Below are 20911 nucleotides of genomic sequence, written 5' to 3'. Positions count from 1 at the left end.
GTCATTATTACACAAATTGACTAAGTCCCACAGTAAGCTCAATAAGGCTTGTGTTGAGGGTACTTAGACAACGATATATATAATATATAAATACTTAAATACATAGAAAACACCCATGACTCAGGAACAAATATCCATGCTCATCACACGAATAAATGCCCTTACCAGGATTTGAACCAGCTCATCAGCTTCGTAGGTAGGGTCACTACCCACTAGGCCAAACCGGACGTCAAAACCACACCATGGTTACCAGTACAATTTGACACTGGGTTATAGCCTGACCAGTAATATGATCACACGCCATATTGCGGAATTTCATTGGAACTAAATTTATCATACTAAAACGAACTGTCATCATGTCATTAGAATAACAGCGCCCTCCTAACAGTGATCATATATTTAAGGGTTTTTTTTTTTAATACTAAGTCGGTGGCAAACAAGCATACGGCCCGCCTGATGGTAAGCATTATCCGTAGCCTATGTACGCCTGCAACTCCAGAGGAGTTACATGCGCGTTGCCGACACTAACCCCCTCCCGCCCCTCGTTGAGCTCTGCCAACCTTACTCACCGGCAGGAACATAACACTATGAGTAGGGTCTAGTGTTATTTGGCTGCGATTTTCTGTAAGATGGGCTCTGCTCTAGATCTGGAATGACATCCGCTGTGCTGTGCCCTACCACACAGAGCGAGATGACATTCACAATGCCCATACCTCTCTTGTGGACGTAGTTTAAGAACGTACCCGGCTCCAGTGAAATTTTAGTGGAATGGTGCAAGTGGCGCTTAAGGGCCCATATTGGCCCTCGATTGATACGTATTAAACGCGAAACCTTGTAAACTCATTTCGTATACATCTCAACCCTTTAATATCTACAATATATTCTAGAAAACAAGTTTTACGCTCACGAGAGATAGATAGAAAACAAATTTCACTCGGTTTATTTGCGGTGGCGTACGGTGTCTAGGGATAGATAGAATGTAGACGTAAAGTCAACAGACGAGGCTATGCTTTATGCCTGTCTAGAAAATAGCGAGTAAAATGAGGTTCGAAGAGATAAACAAACATAATATAGGTTCTTGTCTGCGTAATATTTACGCTCTAAACGGTTTATGTAATATTTATGCTGAGACTCGCATATAATAATATTCTAATGTGGGCTGTATACACTCGTCGAGAGACCCGGAGGTAGGCCGAGAGTGTGTACATGCCCCTTACTTGTCGTTTCGCTCTTCCTTGTCTCGTATCGCGCTTCTTCGATTGGACCGAGAGGCGCTCGACGAATATGTACAGCCGACATAATATTCTCTTTTCGAGCTATTATTTTATGACAATATGCAGATATGGGCAGTTGCGTTTCTATCCTCTTGTTTTCAACTTACTAAACATCCTCATAGTGTCTGGTCATCATCCATAGTGTCCTGTTTTATAGCGATCTGTGTTGGATGGACCTACAGTATAGCTAGTATAAGCTTGAGTAGCTAGACACTCGTGCACATCGAGGGCTGCCTTATTGAAACCACTATTGTCTGTGGAATTGTGTCCTACTTCGGAGGGACAGTGAATAAAACTCATAATAACTTTTATAAATTTTATTATCAGGATTAACGTGTTTGACAATGTGTACGATTCGATATTCGAGATGAGTCTAAAATAGCTATTATGTCGTAATTATGTACGATAATGTAACAAACGTCGCATCAAAATAATCTTCAATGCTGATTGTCAAGTATTTTCCTTTCCATGACTAATTGTAGTGTCTAAAATCTAGATACGAATGCATTTAAAAGTCACATTCGGGCGTAAACAAGGAAATATAATTGTTATGCGAAACATACGACTAAGATAACAACATTGCAGGCACAAAAACTATAATTAACTCCTTAATTTGACTGTTTTGTTTTGTAATAATTATTTAATATATATAATTTTTGGGTTCCGTGGGCCTCGGTCCAAAAATATGAAAAAAATCGTGGAACAAAAGCTTAATACATACTTTCAATGAAAACTATAGCGAAAATGATCGGTCCAGCCGTTTTTGAGTTATGGTAAAAAGTCTTCTCTTAGTAAAAAGACGTACAAAGCACTGCGAAGGTACTCCCTTATGCTTGTAAATCCTATAATGATACTTACTGATAGCCCCCGTGTAGCCTATTCTGACAGAATGGTAACTACGGAATCCTACACTGAGCATGGCCCGACGTGCTCTTGACCGATTTTTTATATAAATAATGACATCAGATGACCACAATGCCAAAGAAGTGACGTGATGTGAATTTTATAAACACGTGAACAGAAATATAATTAGTCACAGAGTATAAATCGATGGCTGGAGTCATTGATGGAAATATCAAGGTTGCGAGACTATGTTTATGTTATTGTTATTGTAAACTTGTTATTTTGTGTTTATGTGTGATTTATTGTTTTTTTTTTACACGGCTCTTTCATTTTGATATATGAATTATATGATATGTTAGCAAACGCTTTAACTGCAAAAAAATATTTTGTTTGTACCTACTGGTCGACTGTAATGGTTGAATTAAGATTTCGTATACCAAACTGTAATTACTTTTCATGGGCTCCCAACTAAACTGTAATATTCATTTCGATACGCTGTAGTCAACTGTAAAGAATTTGACCAATCACGTGCCGACGCGCTCCCATAGGAAAGACATAAACGGGCAGCTATTTCAGGAGCGTATTCATTCAATACGCGTTTATGTCGTTTGTACTACATTTTTGGCTACTCAACAAGTTTCGTTGCCTAAATACGGTACTTGATTGAAAAGCTCTTTTACAGTACATATGGTGCTATTTTCCCGTACGCGTGCGGGAAAGAGCACTTTTCGTGCATATGTCAAAACTTTAAAGAGCCATATGTACTGTAAACGTTGTACGATACACGTGCGAATAGGTAATTCGCAACTCGTGTCGATTTAAAACACTCCCTTCGGTCATGATTTAATTTATCACCGCTCGTTGCGAATTTCCAATTTTCTGCACTTGTATCGTAAATAACTATATTAGGTATATCACGATAATATAAACTACTCTTATTTACGAGTACTTTCTTTGGCTGTCTATTGTATGTTTACGAGTATTACAGCAGTGACAGTACTAACAGTTTATTTTTTATGACCTCGCAAATCTGCTTGACAATCTCGTATTATAACTTTACAGCTCGACTTGAATGGCGACTGCGAAATTATTGTTCTTTTGTATTAAACATTCCCTGCAAAGTAAGGATAAGTCAAAATGTTAATACCTGAAGAAAAGACGTGATGTCGTTAAGATCCAAAATACATTTAAGATACACACATTTAAGGAAAAGACGAAATAAAAACCGGGATTGAATCCAACTTTAATGTTGGTTTTTCAAAGTTGTTGATACAATAAATTCATTTAACATTGACAGCATAATATGACAGTCTATATCTTTAATTCCGGATCGATAACACCCTCATAGGTACTCTTATCTTACAGACCGACAACATCCCTCTGGTGTTGTAGGAGTCCATGGGTGACGGTAATTGCTTACCATCAGGCGATATAACTGCTCGTTTGCCTCCTATATCATTAAAAAATACGTTGTTCTAAACTTCTTTTTCCTTCTTTCCAGAGGGGCGGTGTGTGATTGTCGCACCGCCATGTCGCACCACAGCGACGAGCAGTCCATGCTCACAGTCACCTCAGACTCCTTCTGGGAGCCGGGCAACTACAAGCGGACCACGAGACGAGTCGACGATGGGCACAGGCTATGTGGGGAGCTACAGGCCCTGGTACAGGAGAGAGCGGATATAGAGAAGACCTATGCCAAAAGCTTGAGAGGGTGGGCGAAGAAATGGAACGATCTTATAGAGAAAGGTGAGTTTAGGGTAGTGTTTGATGGTGAAAAGATTTTTGCTCGGAGTTAGGCTTTTGACAAAGAGACAAAGGAGTTGAGCAGAATTAAAGACAGGTCACTCGTATCTAAATACGAAGACGTTTTGAACTACAAACGAACCACGAAACGAGTCGACGATGGGCATAGACTGTGTTGGGAGCTACAGGCCCTGACATATGCCAAAAGCTTGAGAGGATAGGCGAAGAAATGGGATGATCTTATAGAGGAAGATGAGTTTAGGTGATGCGTCCCCCAAGACGCGAAGACGAACAGGGTGCGTAGCCAACGTGCAAATCTTTAACGCTCTGTAGCGAACGAAACACAACTGTCACTGTCGCACAAATAGGGAATATAATAATATGGAAGAGTGATAGAGAGAGGAAGACTATGCTACGCTACGGAGCTTTAACGATTGGCACATTGGCTAAGCACCCTGACATTTTAACAAGCAGTGACAGACTGACAGAAATTATGACAAGAAGATTTTTACTAATGGCGTTATACATAAATGCATGCTAAGTCTATCAAGCCCTTAACCCTTTACCAGGCTGACAGTTCAAAAATGACAATCGAATGTCAGTCTTACTCATCGAAAATAGAACACATGTTTGAAGAGCCGCATGTGGGAAATATATATCCCTTAGCCTGGTAAAGGGTTAATAATCGTTTGTGGTGAGATTGAAGATGGCGAAGACGTCTAGAGAATATTTTTTTGTGGTTTGCTCATTAATGTTGTTAAAAGTGTAAATAATGTTAGCTTATTATGCAGTGAACTCCAAAAAACTAAGTAAACTCCAAAATCAAACCCGGGACGGGGTCCCCGTTAGGCGTGAGTAGGGTCCAACCTGAAATCTGCGGTAGACTCCTGCAGCCAACCTGGCTCCACACGTATTGGCTTGCCTTGCCTGTGGGTCCGGCCAGTGAGGTCGAGAGGGTGGCGCAGGTGCTGGGCATCCCTGCGTTTTCCTTGACTCCGTCCCAGGCAGTGTAATGTCTCTAGACATTGCACCTTAGATCGTCTGAAATAGACGCTAAGGCCAGTAGTAGTATGCAGTGAACTATCGTGGAAGTGTGCAGCTAATGAAGAATTAATCTTAAAACGCGTTTAACCATGCTTTAATCAACACCCGGCAATCCATCGTGGCTTTTAGTAAAGTCCAGCTATCTCTTTACTGGCAGCAACTACCGAACAACGTCATGCTCTACGAGCACATAAAAGTTACTACTGAACAACGACACTTAACATTGGCAAAATCTTCATAGATTTAATGGAGGCCATATTTTAAAAGAAGAAGAAGACAGTAGTTTTTGCGTCATTTTCACATTTGTTTTGTTAGAAAAGGACAGAATTTAATAAAGGTTTTCTAAGTTGAATACGGGAGTAAAAGTGTAAGGAGATATTATAAATAAAGATATGTTGCAATAACTGTTTATGCATCTTCACAGAGTTTCACAAGACAGAATTGGTGAGCTAGGGTCCATCTATCTAAACATTACACGCAAAGCGCTACGTCAAATATGGCTAACCATACATTGTCGAGTAAGTGCAAGCTTAGCGTAGACGGACTGCAGAAAGACATAAAAGCAAGTTCATCAAACAAACAAACATCATTATCAGATAAAAAGACTTACAAACACTGACTTATAAATAGACGGGCTAAAAGACTTATAATGAACATGCAGAGATGACACATACGAGATAAAATAAGCGCATTCCTCACTATATTTATTTTAGACTTTTATTTTCGTAAACAAAGATAAATTGGGCGCAATTGAATTTTCGTTTCGATTGAAAGGTAAAACGCATACGTCTCTGTACTATTGCAACATGAATCGCCGTAAGATTTACGGTAAGTTATTTATACTTAAACATTAAAAAAGTTTCTTTTATGGCTGTAAAACGAGACAGACACCCGTAGGTGAAGGTTATTGTTAATTATTCATCTGTACATTTCCTTATTATCAGCATTGTTGGCGTATTTCCCCCAACAGCGACATCTGACCCATGGTTAATCGCATCTGATATAACCAGTCCCCAGGCACTCGTTATTTCTAACAATTTATAAGAAAAAACTCATCAGTCAATGTATTTTCTTATTGCCATGTGGACATACTATATACCATATTGCAAAGACATAAGATCTACAACTGGTCAGTTTTGCTGTTCGAACTTTATTTGTAGGCATCGTTGCTCCACCGGCGACATTTTGACCCGTGTCCAATCGCATCTGATTGAGGCTTCGTCTTGTAGGTGTAACTTGAGATGCACCGATAACGAAGAACTCAGACAATAGGCATGAACTGTGACTAGAGAGCCTAGAGACATCTTTCTATGTTTGCTGCTGATGTAACGATACTGAATAACTTGCATATATTTTGGTTGAACAATTCTTTTCTTTCTAGTCGGATGACACAGGATATTCTCTTGTTCTGCAGAACCTGTTGACCCTTTCTGTAGAAATTTGTAAGACGGAGGGGTGGAGCATCGGGTTTTAGTTTTGTTTGCAGATGCCATAATAGCGTAGTTATATCTGTACATTTCGATCGGAGTTGTCCGTTCATGGATTATTGCTAGCGAGATCAGTGTTGTCACATCTACCAACTTTTTGGTAGATCTACCTTTTTTGCCTGCGTTCTACCTATCTACCTCCCTCGGCCTGAAATCTACCTATTTTTCAAAATGGTACAATTGTAAGCAATTCTCAATACATGTGACGGAATATTACTTAATTTCTACCGAATTTAGATTCGATTTAATGAAAACTTGCCAAAGAAACAGATTATACAAACATCCAATGGAAATGGAAATCCTAACTTTTGTTTCAATTTCTTTAACAAACACGTGTACTAACATCACAATATTAAAAACTAACAAATAATTTGAAACATTTTATACACATTTTTTTTTTTTTTTTTTTTGCATTAAGTGTGGTAAACATTAATGGTCATCTTTACATATGTAAAATTAGATCACACACTTAGCTAATAATAAGCATGCAAAAATTTTTTTATACACTAACAACTATATTTAGTATAAGTACTTACAAACATGAAATAATTTAAAAATTAATACAACATTATACTACAAATTTCAATCATATTGTTCATTTTAAATATCATAAGTAAATAAGGATTACATTTTATTCTTCGTTATCAGATTCTAAAAATTCATTCATTGTATAAAAACATTTTTCTTTTAACCATGTAAATAGATGCCGCCTAAACTGGGTTATCGATGGTTGTTGTCTTATTACGAGAGGTAAATTGTTAAATATTTTTATTGACATAGAGTGACAATTTTTCCTCTGTAACGCGCTTCTACATCTTGGCATAACTAATTTTGTAGGATCTCTTGGTCGGAGCTTAGGGTGTGTACTAACCGTTGTATATATGTGAGAATTTGTGTATACAAATATTGCGATTTCAAAAATGTATAGTCCAGTGAGGGTCAAAAGGTTAAATTTTTTAAACAATGGCCTACATGGTTCCAGACGTCCTTTCCCACTTATGGCTCTCACACATTTCTTTTGAACTAAGAACACTTGCCCTATATAACTCGCATTACCCCAAATTATTAGACCATACCGTAATTGAGATGCAACATAACCATGGTATGCTGTTAGGGCTACTTTTTCACCAGCAACCCGGTTTAGTTGTCTTAAGGCATATGTAAATTTTTCTAATTTGGTGCAAATGTTGTCTATATGGTACCTCCAATTACAATGACTGTCTACCAAAATACCTAAGAATTTGGTGACATTAACCTCTTCAATAATTTCATCTCTACATTTAATATTTAACTTCGGAGTTTGTGTTCGTATATTGCAGAACTGAATGTATTTCGTTTTATTTATGTTTACTAACAAATTATTGTGTCCCAACCAATTACATATAGAATCAATAGCAAGATTTATATTATTCATAAAAGCAATGTCATTAATGTCATTAGAAATTACGATTGAAATGTCATCTGCAAATAAGACTGTCTTATGATTACATACTCTTGGAAGGTCATTTATATATAGTAAAAATAGCAGCGGGCCTAATACACTGCCTTGTGGCACACCTGACTCATTAATTTTTTGTGATGACCTGTATTGAATTACTTCATTATTGTCGTCTATTCTGCTTAACTCTACACACTGTTCTCGTTGTGAAAGATAACTTTTAAGCCATTCTAAGGCATTTCCTCTTAGTCCATATTTTTCACACTTAGCCAACAAGATATGATGATTCACAAAATCAAACGCTTTGCTCATGTCGAAGAAAACACCTGTTAAGTGTTTACCCTTATCTATCTCTTCAGTTATATTTCTTATTAATGAATAGCAAGCTAAAGCGGTTGATTTTCCTTTTTGAAAGCCGTTTTGCTCTTCAGAGATAAGTTTATGCTTATTACAAAATTCAGTAATTCTGTGATGCATTGCTTTTTCATAGATTTTGGAAAAGATCGAAATAAGTGTTATAGGCCGATAATTATTCATATTCTCTTTGTCATCTTTTTTATATAACGGTTTTACTATTGACTGTTTTAATTTTGTGGGAAATTTCCCCTGACTAAAAGACTCATTTATCATATGCGCTAGTATAGGAGCTATATGATTTGCACTTAATTTTATGATTTGAGTTGATATGCCATCAAAACCTACGGCTTTTGTATTATTAAGTGATTTTATGTGTTTAATTACTTCATCCGCGGTACAAGGAGCGATGAAAATACTAGCGCTTACAGGTATTATGTTACCTGTATTCGGCTTTTTAGCTGTTTTAACTGAAGTCACATTCAGAAAATGGGAGCTGAATGCTTCTGCTATTTCTTCGGGGTTATTTATTAATCTGTTATTCACGTTAACCGACTCAATACTTTCAAAGGTTGAACAGTCTCTTTTATCCTTGATCATATTCCATGTTGTTTTGCTCTTGTTTTTGGAGTTAAACATAGCTTCATAATTAATGTTTCTTTGCGATTGAGTAATACAAGCTTTAAGTAATTTGCTGTACTTTTTGTAATTTAATTTGTATTCGGATGTTTTATGTTTATAGTATAAGAATCTGAGATGTCTTTTATTTAAACATGATTTCTTAATACCCTTTGTGATCCAATTAGGTTTTTTATATTTTGTATTCATTTTTATTCTTCGGACAGGGAAACATAGACCATAAAAAAGACCAAATAGATCGTGAAAATAGTTAAAAGCTAGATCACCATCTGGCTCATTAATTACTTCATGCCATGTTAAGCTAGCAATACATTTCAGGAACTTATTTATATTTTCGACGCTGTAGTCTCTTTTTTTAATATACCAAAACCTATTATACGATTCTAGTGGTTCGGAAGTTTCGAATTCAAGCACTTGGCACGTTTCATGATCGGATAGGTGTAGTTTATAGACATAGCCTAAGGCATTTTTTATGTTGCTTGCTATGTGGTCGATACATGATAGTCCACGTGTAGGAACAGTAATGTGTAAATCACAGTTATAATTTAGTAGCAAGTTTTTTAAATGTTGTGACGTGTTATCTGATATTTCAGTATTTATATTTAAGTCACCTGTGACTATTACTTTTATTTTACGACTCCTCATTACTGTATGCAAAAGCGCATCAAGTTTATCGAAAAATAAGTTAAGGTTTTTTTTATCTGGAATTCTGTATACACAGAAAATGACTAGTTTTTGGTCAGGTAACTCAACTCCACAACATTCGAATACTTTTTCGGCAGATAGTTTGTTACACCATGTTATCGATTTATATTTGATGTGATTTCGAAGTAAGATGCATGACCCTCCTCGTTTTTTATCTTTTCTTGAAAATGTTGCAGCTAAATTGTAACCATGTAAGCGTATATTATTTTCACTTCCACACTTAACAAACGTTTCCGAGAAGCATAGAACATCAATAATCTTTCCCGAATCGATCATCTCGCCCAAACATAATTCTACTTCGTTTAATTTACATAGTAAACCTTGTATATTTTGATGCAGTACCATTAAATTATTTCTTGGGGTATTTTTTGATTCAGGACCGAAATAACGCACGCTATTATTAGTCTTCACGAAAAAAATCACGTGCTAAGCTATTTTGGTGAACATGTTGCTCTACAGCTACACTATTCTCAATGGTAAGCATGTTTATTGACTTTATAAAATACGCTAAATCCTTAAATATAATGTCAAGACCTCGACTGTTTATTGTCCCAGATCCAACTGTAAACATGTAATTAGAATATGTTAAATTTAAATTAGAATCTAATAAATAGGCATACCCATATGTCTGATTATCAAGATACAGCAAGTTGTTGAATATTTCAATCCTCTTATTACAAAGGTTTGCATAATTATTTAGTATAAAGGTTGGTGTACAAATGATAATATTAGTATGTTGAACCATTTGAATCTGTTCTCTTATAAATATAATTAGTTTATGATAATTAGTTGAGGTTCTAAAGTCGCTTTGTCCAATAAAAATCACACAGTAGTCCTTGTAAGTGAAATCTTTAAGTTTTGTTTCGAGTCCTTGGAAAAGTTGATGAGTGCCTCCCCCGGGTACCCGATAGTGACATAGACTTACTTTGTCAAAGGTTCGTTCAGCTTTAATCAACATTCTTGTATAGTCACTACTAATGATGCATAAACTCGATCTAGCAGGAGTGTCACGATTCATAGGCGATGCTGTCAAGACACGTGCCTTGCTGGACTCATTATCCATTTGTTTATTTTTTTCTGTTTGCGTTTCGTCGACTCTGGATCTGTCAACCTTTTTCCTCTTCTTCTTGGATGACTTTTTTGCACTCGCAGCTTTTGGCGATGGCGTCATAGTTCCTGGTGATGTGCACACAGTGGTCAGATTTTTAATTTTTAATTCGTACTCCTTTAGTTTCTTTTTTAAACAGTGATTCTCCGATAGTAGAGTCTCAATTTCATTTTCAGCAGAGTCATATTTTTCTTGCAGCAGGGAGAGTTTAGTTTGTAGAGATTCAATCATGAACGGACTATTTATTGCTACTACAGGACAACTTCTGTTAAGTCTAGAGTTAAGTAAGAGATTTTTAATCATAAAAATGTTCTTGCTATTGAGTGGTAGATCTACCTATTTTTCATTTTAAACTCCACCAATTTCTACCTATTTTTGCACCCTGTTCTACCACTTCACCAAAATTGTATGTGACAACACTGAGCGAGATTCCAATAAATATGATTCAAATATCGTTTTGATGTTAGGTGCATGTTCAATTGGAATGATATTAATTATCGTCCACAATGCTGAGATAAAGAAAGTCACAACTTCATGAAAACTCGCAAAACAAAGCGAAGTTGAAATTCAATCATTATGATAAATACCCGCGAGGAAACGAAAAGATTTTAACGGTATATTCCGGATCGTAATTTAAAAAAAATAGTTTTTTTTTTGTTTCAGTGCATAAATCCTTTTTTGATGGCGATGTCGCCACTATGGGACCTAGTCTAGACGTTCTTATTGACAAATTTCAAAGTGACAAGTAACACTTTGAATAGAATAGTTTTTAGGAAAAAAATATACCAATTCATATTAGGAAAAAAAATATACCAATTCATATTAGTCCATAAATTTTCCAAGAACATGTACATATTATGTATAAAACATTCAAAATGAAAAAAAAAAAACACAAAGAAGTTGTATAATAGGCGTAATACATAGACACACTGATATATTTAAAACTATCAATAAACAACAGTCAGACAAATTGTAACCCATTATTGAGTTAGAGAACATATACAATATTTTCATAAGCCGACAACCGGACGTCTGCATAACGCAACCACTTACACAATATATCTATCAATTATGTACAAGTTCATACAACGCTCAAGCGACGCAATATATTCATTTCAAGATCCATCCATCATCGGATGCCTTTCATCGGCCGACGAGAATTCATTACTTTGCCAGTGACAGGACAGCACAAGGGACGTTTAGCGATTACCATAATTAAGTAATCGGATCGCCCGCATGTTTTAATGATTCATCAATACTCGGTCGTGTGCATTCATAGAAATCCTGATGCAGGTAAAGTGATTACTGCAGAGGCTGGGAAATGGGCGTGATGTAATTTATAACTGAGATTTGACCCTTACTAAATACGAGTATTATGTTTTTTTTTAATGCCTACAAATGATTGTTTCACTTTAAAAGTCATATCAAACCATCGAAATACAATCGAACTTACGCTCTTATTTTAAGACGACATTATGGAATAACTGTTTCATTTTGGCGGCATATCTATTTATTTATTTAACCTTTATTGCACAATACAAAAAAAGTACAAATGGCGGACTTAATGCCTCAAGGCATTCTCTATCAGTCAACCATTGGGCCAAACATAAACTTAAAATTGGTGCGAAAAAGAAAATCAGTACAGAGAGATAAAAGTCACTATCTAAACACTACTGTTAACAATAAACATGCACAAACACATAGTATGTTTATGTGACTACATGTGATTATGATTATCTGACAAAATGCTTAAAAAACTTGATGCTTTTGAGATGTGGATATACAAACGCATCCTTAAGATATCTTGGCGGCGCAAAGTTACCAATCAAGCAGTACTAAATAATGAAAAAGAAACAAGAATTTGTACTTACAATGATGAAAGAAAGCGGTCGGTTCGGTTTAATATTGTTCTTTAACAATAAGGGAAAAGGGGCAGAAGGAAAATAAAAACTACATGGATGGATAAACCTTAGGAGAAAGACTGCGAATAGAGAAGAGTCCCGGACTGTGGTAGCCGACGTCCGTTAAGGATATGCTACCTAAAGAACAAAAAGATTATACATAACATATTTTTACACTTATTTCTCGAAGGTAGGTAGAGGTCACGGATTTACACTTGCTAGTCTTGCTGACAATTATATAATATTTATTATACGTACTCGTTCGTTGAGCGTACTCATAACCTGACTTTTCCTAAGGATTTCTTCAATTTCATTGTAATATTGAATAAAAATCTATATAACCAGATCTATATCGAGAGATCTATAGAGAATCTGGATAGCCAGAAATGCCAACCGCAATGCTCGCGCCGATTATCTCAAATATGTAACAGTAACAAACGATATTTCCGTGCATCTTTCAGATACACATTTCCTTTACATATTTCAAATAACCAGACACTGTCGCACATTGAATACTTGACAGCAAATTACAAAATTCCACTCAAGAAACGAACTAAACTTTTCCAGATTCTTGTCAGTTCAAATTCCAATACAAGTTCGATACTAGGAAACCGCGCTCAGTGATGTAACGAAGAGGTGCGATTACGCTTTGGAACCGGTTGAACTGTCCATACTAAATACTAAACATACCTTTCTCGACCATATCTTAAAGGCGTACAGATCTATTCATACGAGAATTGTACTAAAGTGTTAATACTTCATAGACATTACGTATCAGCTTTCGAGAATCAATGAAACAAATACATCATCATCTATGGCCACTGCATCTATTGTTGCAAAGCTATGTCAAGAGAGGTTGAAACGGCCGATACATTTTCGGCCTTTTGCTGCACGACACTTCTTAACGCATAAGTCGCATGTATGTGTTAGTTGAGCTTCTGTAGATGAGGCCATGCCACCAGTTCCATGAGGGATCGGAAACCGGTATTTTTTGTATGGGAACGAAAACGGTATTTTTTAGTTCTTTGTTCATTATTTCATTCCTAATCGGGCAATCTAATAATACGAAGTCGTTATCTAAAAACACAACTGAGTCCTACATTTTGAGTATAAAATAAACCGAAATATATGGTTATTTCGATGTTTTTGCAAAAAACCGGTTCCGATCCCTGCCATGACGCCTATATATGGAACCCTAAAAATTACACATTTTACAACAAAAGGCGTCCATTATTAGAAGAGTCTCTCCAATGTTTTGCACAATGATTGGGCATACGCTACCCTTATAAGGGCTTCCTATTTTTATAATCTCGTTGTCCACTTTATTAAATATGGGCCTCTCCATGCTGTGTGCTTCGCTCACATCGCCATCCCAAAACCTGTTTATTCCAAAAATGCATACACATTAGTAAGTCGCGCAGTGCCTGTACTCCACACCTAATTTTGTGGAATACTAGAGTCAGACCAAGCTATGTTGGCAGCGTTTTGGACGCCCCAGCCTGTGCAAGTGTTAAATAAACGTCATAATTTCATAAATGATTGACGTTTAAAATAACACTTGCACTGTAAATCGCTGCTAACTTATCTCGGCCTGACTCTAGTGCGGTTGACACCGACGACTTTCGGCATGACTTATCTTGTCCGTTTTTCCGCGTGAATTTGCTTGTAAACTAATGTATTCCTATCTTATTCTAAAGTCGGTCGACAACCCTACGTATGTCTCAGACAGTAGCCCACAGACGCCTTTTACGACGAGTGCGACGTACAGTAAAAGTATCCGCTCCCCTTTGATGTCTTCGTCAAACGATGCTGGTATTCAATTTACTGTTATTCTTATAGAGGTACATGTCTTTCAAAGAGCTGCCGTTCGCAGACTCGTTGTATGCTCCTGAGTATGATAGACATTTTCATTTCGGTGAAAGTATTTGGACGGGTTTTGAAAATAGTTTCTCATTTTCTTAAAACGTTTGCGGAATAACGTAGAATTTACATAGTATACATAGTATGGTCACAGAATTGTTGATACTAATGGTATGAAATGTCCAATGTAAACAATAAATAGCTCAACAATTAAAGTTCGCGACTTAATGTGGTAAAATTACGTATGCTTCGAGATTAAATGATTATTCAAGATCAAATTAACAGAATAGCAGAAAAGGTTCGAAAACATTTGATTCGTCTTTAGATGTTAATTTAATACCCCAAGCTTTCATTCACATGCATTACTTAACTTGAAACATGTATTATAATTAGATTAAGAAATTAGAAATAGGTTATTGGTATAAGAGTTATAACTGACACATTTGGATCCAAATCTCAAGTCAAGTCGGTATTTGCCTATTCGTAAGATTTCGATTTAGAAACTTCCGATTTCCTCACTTTCCTAAACTTCCCAGTCCAGTCATGTTCAGTCTAAGTCTAGACGACCGTTGAAACACTAGGCACGCATTAGCTTAACTGTTTTAATTTGGCACGTTCCACAGTAGGTACCTAATGTCCATACGAATGGAGCACAGAAATTACGCTGTCGTCAAATGAAAACTCTCACTGTATTCACTATTGATCATTTGTTGGTTGCTTATGAAAAGCGTACTAGTCAGTGGTAGCCGATAGTGGTTCAAATGATGCTCTGACGGAAATTTTTGAGAATTTTTTCAAGTAGAATCTTTGTAATTTTTGAGATTTTTTTCTTATGGGGCAAGAAATCTCCTATCCAAAATGGAACCGTAACCGTTTTTTAGAAATATTCTAGATATTTGCGAGACCATTATCAAATTTTTGGATTTATCTGTCTAATGTACTTACGTTTATAATATATCTAATCCTCTCGTCGTTGGTTCGGTGTCGTAGTCATGGTTCTGAATGAAACCAATTTTGTGTCTCAAAAAAAATCTATGTTTCCGTTGAGTCCAAAATATCATACTTTATCGTAACTCAGTGGTAGATTTTTAGGGTTCCGTACCCAAAGGGTGTAACAGGACCCTGTTACTAAGACTCCGCTGTCCGTCCGTCTGTCACCAGGCTGTATCTCATGAACCGTGATAGTTAGACAATTGAAATTTTCACAGATGATGTATTTTTGTTGCCGCTATAACAACAAATACTAAAAACAGAAAAAAATAAATATTTAAAGGGCCTCCCATACAAGAAACACATTTTATTTGCCGTTTTTATAGATAATGGCACAGAACCCTTCGTGCGCGAGTCCGACTCGCACTTGGCCGGTTTTATTTAGGATTTAGGACATACGGTGAAACGCTTGTATTGTACAGAATTAGAAACTATCTCATCACCTAATTTTATCGCAATCTGACGAAAAAAAATTGACAACAAAATAAAAACCCGCCGTTATACGGTCGGTAAGCAAAATGAAGAGCAGTAGTTGCTATGTGTTAAGTAACTATTCAGTCCCTGAGATTGTTTTATGGGCTCTCACTGGCAGCGTCTATTCAGCTGTCGCGCCTCAACGTATACGGAGTTGTGACTTTAGCTCTTGAATGCAATTTGTGCGTCTTCTTCAACATGTTTCACTTTGGAATTCGATTTCTGCATTTAACAGCGAATATTTGAAACCTACTGATAGCAAAACTCTTGACCGCCGTTGGACCTTATGTTTTTGGAATAAGGTTTACGGATAGGCAGTTTACAGTTTAGACGATGGTACATAGTTCTCAGGTTATCTTGCTGTCACTTAAATGATTACGATGTTCTTTATTTAGGAGCAATAGGACCCTTTTAGGGCATTGATAGCTTACTAATTATGTATAATTGTTTAAATAAAACTGAAGTGCATTAATAAGAGCAATTTATTGAATTAAAAAGCATCTAGTTAAAAGCCTATTGAAACGTCCAATGAATTGATTCTTCTTTACTGGTATCTCTAGCTAAAATTTAACATAAAGTGCGTTTACAAAATGTTTGATATTAAAATACCGACATGTCATTTTATTAAAAAACACTTTTGAAAAATAAATCACGGAAATATGTAACAATTGTAAATCATACACGATCATTTACATTCTGTTGCTTTCATAACTAATAGTTACTAATTTTTATAAAGCGTTATTCAATAAAAAGACATGTCTAGTTTGCTTACCTTTTTTCTAATGCTAAATAACGAACTATAATATGAGGGACGTACTTGTTTGTTGACTACACGCTAAATATTTCAAGAAAAACTTACAATTCCTTTCGTATAACATTTGCAACAAAACTATGTGCTTAACCAGCAAAAGGTATCACGGCATGCCGCCTGATTGCGGTGTCGGGTGTCGCTCACGAACGCCAACAAATCATGCTGTCACAGTAGTACGATGGCAAACACTTAATTGACTACGTAAAAACTATAACGTCGGTAAATAAAGGTAATAAAATAAATTCGCTATAGACCTGATTATAAATGTGATTTAACATACATAAAAATTACTAATAAAATGACAAGATTAACTGGATAGAACAGGATACCAACATCCTTATTTAGTTACCGATGTAGATTTAAATTAAACGTGTTAATGCTAATAAATAAAGATTTTTCTGTACCAGCATTATTCACTTTAGGTCACAATATTAAAGTATGTATGTCACTTTAATGCTCATACACAGGTTAACATAAAACAGACAAAACTAAACAAAAAAACCGGGCAAGTGCGAGTCGGACTCGCGCACGAAGGGTTCCGTACCATTATATATTAAAACGGCAAAAAAAATATGTCTGTTGTACGGGAGCCCCCCTGAAATATTTATTTTATACTGTTTTTAGTATTTGTTGTTATAGCTGCAACAGACTATCACGGTTCATGAGATATAGCCTGGTGACAGACGGACGGACGGTCGGACAGCGAAGTCTCAGTAATAGGGTCCCGTTTGATCCTTTAGGTACGGAACCCTAAAAAAATGTTATGTACAAAGGCGAACTTATCCCTAAAAGGACAAAAAAATTAAGTCTGACATGACAGTCCACGTGGTTAGAGCTCGCAGGCACAAAATATTATACGAATTACGAGCGTTTATACGCACCAGCGGAGTTCTCATTGATCACCTAAGTTAGTCGTCACTGCATGTTATTACACCACACCACAGGAGCGTTAAGCTGGCCATACACACTAGGGTATGCCTGCGCAGTTTTTTCAACTGCACAGGTAAAACGGAGCGTGTGTGGAGCGACTGTGCAGTTTCCTATACAGCTTTACCTGTGCAGTTGAACTGTACAGGCAAAACTGCGCAGGTATCCCTAGCGCTTTATGATGAATTCAAAAGCGTTGGAAATTTCGTCACCCGTCGTAATGCTTTTGAATGTAGTAGCGTTTATGTTAGGTCAAAATACTGTACGTAAACATCTAGCTGTGTTCTGTAGTGATTATACGAATTACGAGCGGAAGCGTTTATGTGCACTAGCGGAGTTATCTCTGCGTTCATTGATTGATCTCTAACGATTAATTTTAGTAATTAGTCCTGATGGCAATTAGCCTAACACCACGATAATTTGTACTTCAAACGCTCTTAGGCCAATCAAATTAGTTTTTTTTTATGTAACTGAAATAAGAGCAAAAATGTATGCACATTTCCTGAGTTTGCACAAACTCTGATGACACGCATTTTTTTTATACTACGTCGGTGGCAAATAAACTTACGGCCCGCCTGATGGTAAGCAGTCTCCTTAGCCTATGCGCGCCTGCAACTCCAGGAGGACCCTCGTTGAGCTCTGGCAACCGTACCCACTGGCAGGAACACAACACTAGCAAATGCACTAGGAGCAAATAAATATTATAGGACATTCTTTCATAATTTGACTAAGTCCCACAGTAAGCTCAATAAGGCTTCTGTTGAAATTGAAGGTGTTAAAACGATTTCCAGCTTCCTCAAAACGCTTTTTTGGTTTTAAGTTTCAAGGTTCTTATTTTCGGAGACGCTAATTGCTTCGCATCAGGCGATTTGTCTGCGCCTTTGCTTCCTATGATAAAAAAACGTAATTAGCTTTCCCTTTTCTTCACAGGCTGTTGGAAACGCAGAACTACCGTAAACATAGTCACTTTTTCATAGCTAAAACAAAATTGCCAACTGTAAAAAAAAAACAATAATAAATAATAAATTTGTATGGTACACCAATAAGTTTTTGGCAAAAATTTCATTTTTGGTACAAGCTTTTATCACTGACAATTCTAAAAACTCCTAAGTTGTTGTTGTTTTATGCCTGAGATGATGTTGTTGTTGTGTTGATGACGTTGTTTTATGACAGAGTTCCCATGGCCACCTCTCGTCTCCATCATCAGTTCAGCTCGATGGTACAATGGTATTGCATTTTCATCCGACTTACATATGTGTGCAAAATTTCAATTCAATTTGAAACCGGGAAATGGCTCAAATTTAGCTTCCAAGATTGTCACCCACATACTAATAGGGCAAGTTAAATAAAAGCTAGTAAAATAGTGTCATTTTAATTGACTCAATTTCTAAAATTGAATTATTTTTGTAACTTGCACGTGCACTGTGTATAAATAGACGAAACACTAAAATACACCTCACGACTATAAATAGCATGTTTACGATAATGCATTTGAATTCCCAATAAATCGAGACTGGCTCATTGAAACCCCACTGAGTTCCAATGTAAACTTAGTTTTCACCGCAGTTTTTCACTCTTACGCAACCGAATGCAACGAGAATAAAACATGTGCAACGAAATGGAAAGTCCGCGAATGCCGCAATCGGCGCCCGAATCTGAATCTGGCCCTATGTTTATGTTACGCGACTGTTCGATTGGGCCGGACCAATGTAACTGTGAACGCCCCCTGCCGATATGCCTGCCTAAGTCGGTTTCTCACTAATATCTCTCTAGCTTTACGGTTCTCCACTTGGTGCAGTCTTCAGCTGCCTGTGACATCAGCAACTTTAGCCCTTGAGCTAGTCAATGAGTGCCCTTGGTCACTCTCGCTCACCCCTCTACCGATTTTTTTAATGGTCAATACCTACTAAGATATGGTTAATATGGCTAAAACTCTGTAGTTGTCCGTCCGAGGATCTATGGAGGCATGTATAGTTTATTTTTACTAGACTGTAATGTTGTAGTGCCGGGCAAAGGCCTACCTTTATTCCACACGCCTCTGTCTATGGCAGTGGCAATATTAGATCAATCTTTTCTGAAGACGAGCAGCCATCTTCTTCGAAATTAGCCGTGATGTGCGGTGTGCGTGTGCATCTAATATGCATGTCAACTTAATAAACATAAACTAGTCTAGTAATTCTGTGAGCTGTAGACCTTGCGAGCTTATATGATTTTTTGAATTTCCAAAAACTGAATGGACAAAAAATCCATTGAATCATCGAACCTGCTCACAAAATTTCACGAGAATCTGTTGAGAATTTCGACCCGTCGAGGAGAACATCCGGATTTCGGAAATACGAAAGCTTTTTTTGCCCAAGCTGAAACGGGAGACCTTCGCTAACATTCGCTCAATTATTCGGAGGTTCACAATACTGGTTTATTTGAGTGAAACACTCACCTGAGTGTCCAATTGGAACATCCTGCCCCAATCTGTAATTCAGTCCGCGTATTGGCCGGTCGGCAACTCGGCACGACGCACTCAATGGTCGCTTCAACACGTTCCATTGGGCTGATTTGAAAATCGAAAGTGTCATTTGCGCGTTTGAATTCGGAATGCACGCGCCGTTACTCAGACACAGTACCTCTAATGAGCCAATGCTACAAATATTTACCAGAATATTTAACCCCTTTTTCATAAAACTTAGAAAACCTCTATTCTTTTTATCATCTTCAGAGTATTTTCACTTCGTTATATCTTCGTCTTACGAATTAACACTTTATTACATCACAAATGACTCGCAAGCGTGTAATCGGTTATGAAACGTCAAGTAAACAGTAAACACTTGCGAAAATTGCGCCTTCAGCAGTCCACGCGATGAGACCGGTTTCATTTCTACCCCTAACTGTATTATGAGGAAATATACCTTATACTTTGACAATAAGATCGTTTTTAGAGTAAACAATAACTTGTAAAAGTAAAGTGATCCCATGGACGCTCTGTCGTTTAATTTTGTTCTCTCGGACGAGATTTACTGGGCTTGAGCTACCTGTTTAATGAAATATGGTTGAGGTCAGGTTGGTCGGGTTAAATGTTTCGTGTAAAAACTCGGCGGTGGCTTTTACTGTCGAGACAGAGAAAAAGTTGTGTTCTCGCAGTTTCAGTTACTTGGAAGTATATAACTGACTGCAAGATTAAGTAAAGACTAGCATAGATATATGTAGTTTTTTTTTTATACTACGTCGGTGGCAAACAAGCATACGGCCTGCCTGATGGTAAGCAGTCTCCGTAGCCTATGTACGCCTGCAACTCCAGAGGAGTTACATGCGCGTTGCC

The 20911-nt window shown here is 36.9% G+C and overlaps 1 protein-coding gene across 4 annotated transcripts in view; it reads left to right on the top strand.

The window, feature by feature from the left end:
• LOC133525167 (protein kinase C and casein kinase substrate in neurons protein 1) overlaps nt 1-20911 on the top strand; it is a 218078-nt gene that overhangs the window by 100502 nt on the left and 96665 nt on the right. For all 4 annotated transcript variants that reach the window (XM_061861429.1, XM_061861428.1, XM_061861426.1 and 1 more), the window contains one exon: nt 3619-3863. In XM_061861429.1, the coding sequence (XP_061717413.1) occupies nt 3647-3863 (217 nt within the window). In that variant the 5' untranslated portion in view covers nt 3619-3646. The remainder of the gene's footprint in view (nt 1-3618; nt 3864-20911) is intronic.

This window comes from Cydia pomonella, chromosome 14 (genome assembly GCF_033807575.1).
Source record: "Cydia pomonella isolate Wapato2018A chromosome 14, ilCydPomo1, whole genome shotgun sequence".
In the NCBI taxonomy this organism is placed as follows: Eukaryota; Metazoa; Arthropoda; class Insecta; order Lepidoptera; family Tortricidae; genus Cydia; species Cydia pomonella.
This window is presented reverse-complemented; position numbering and strand designations above follow the sequence as displayed.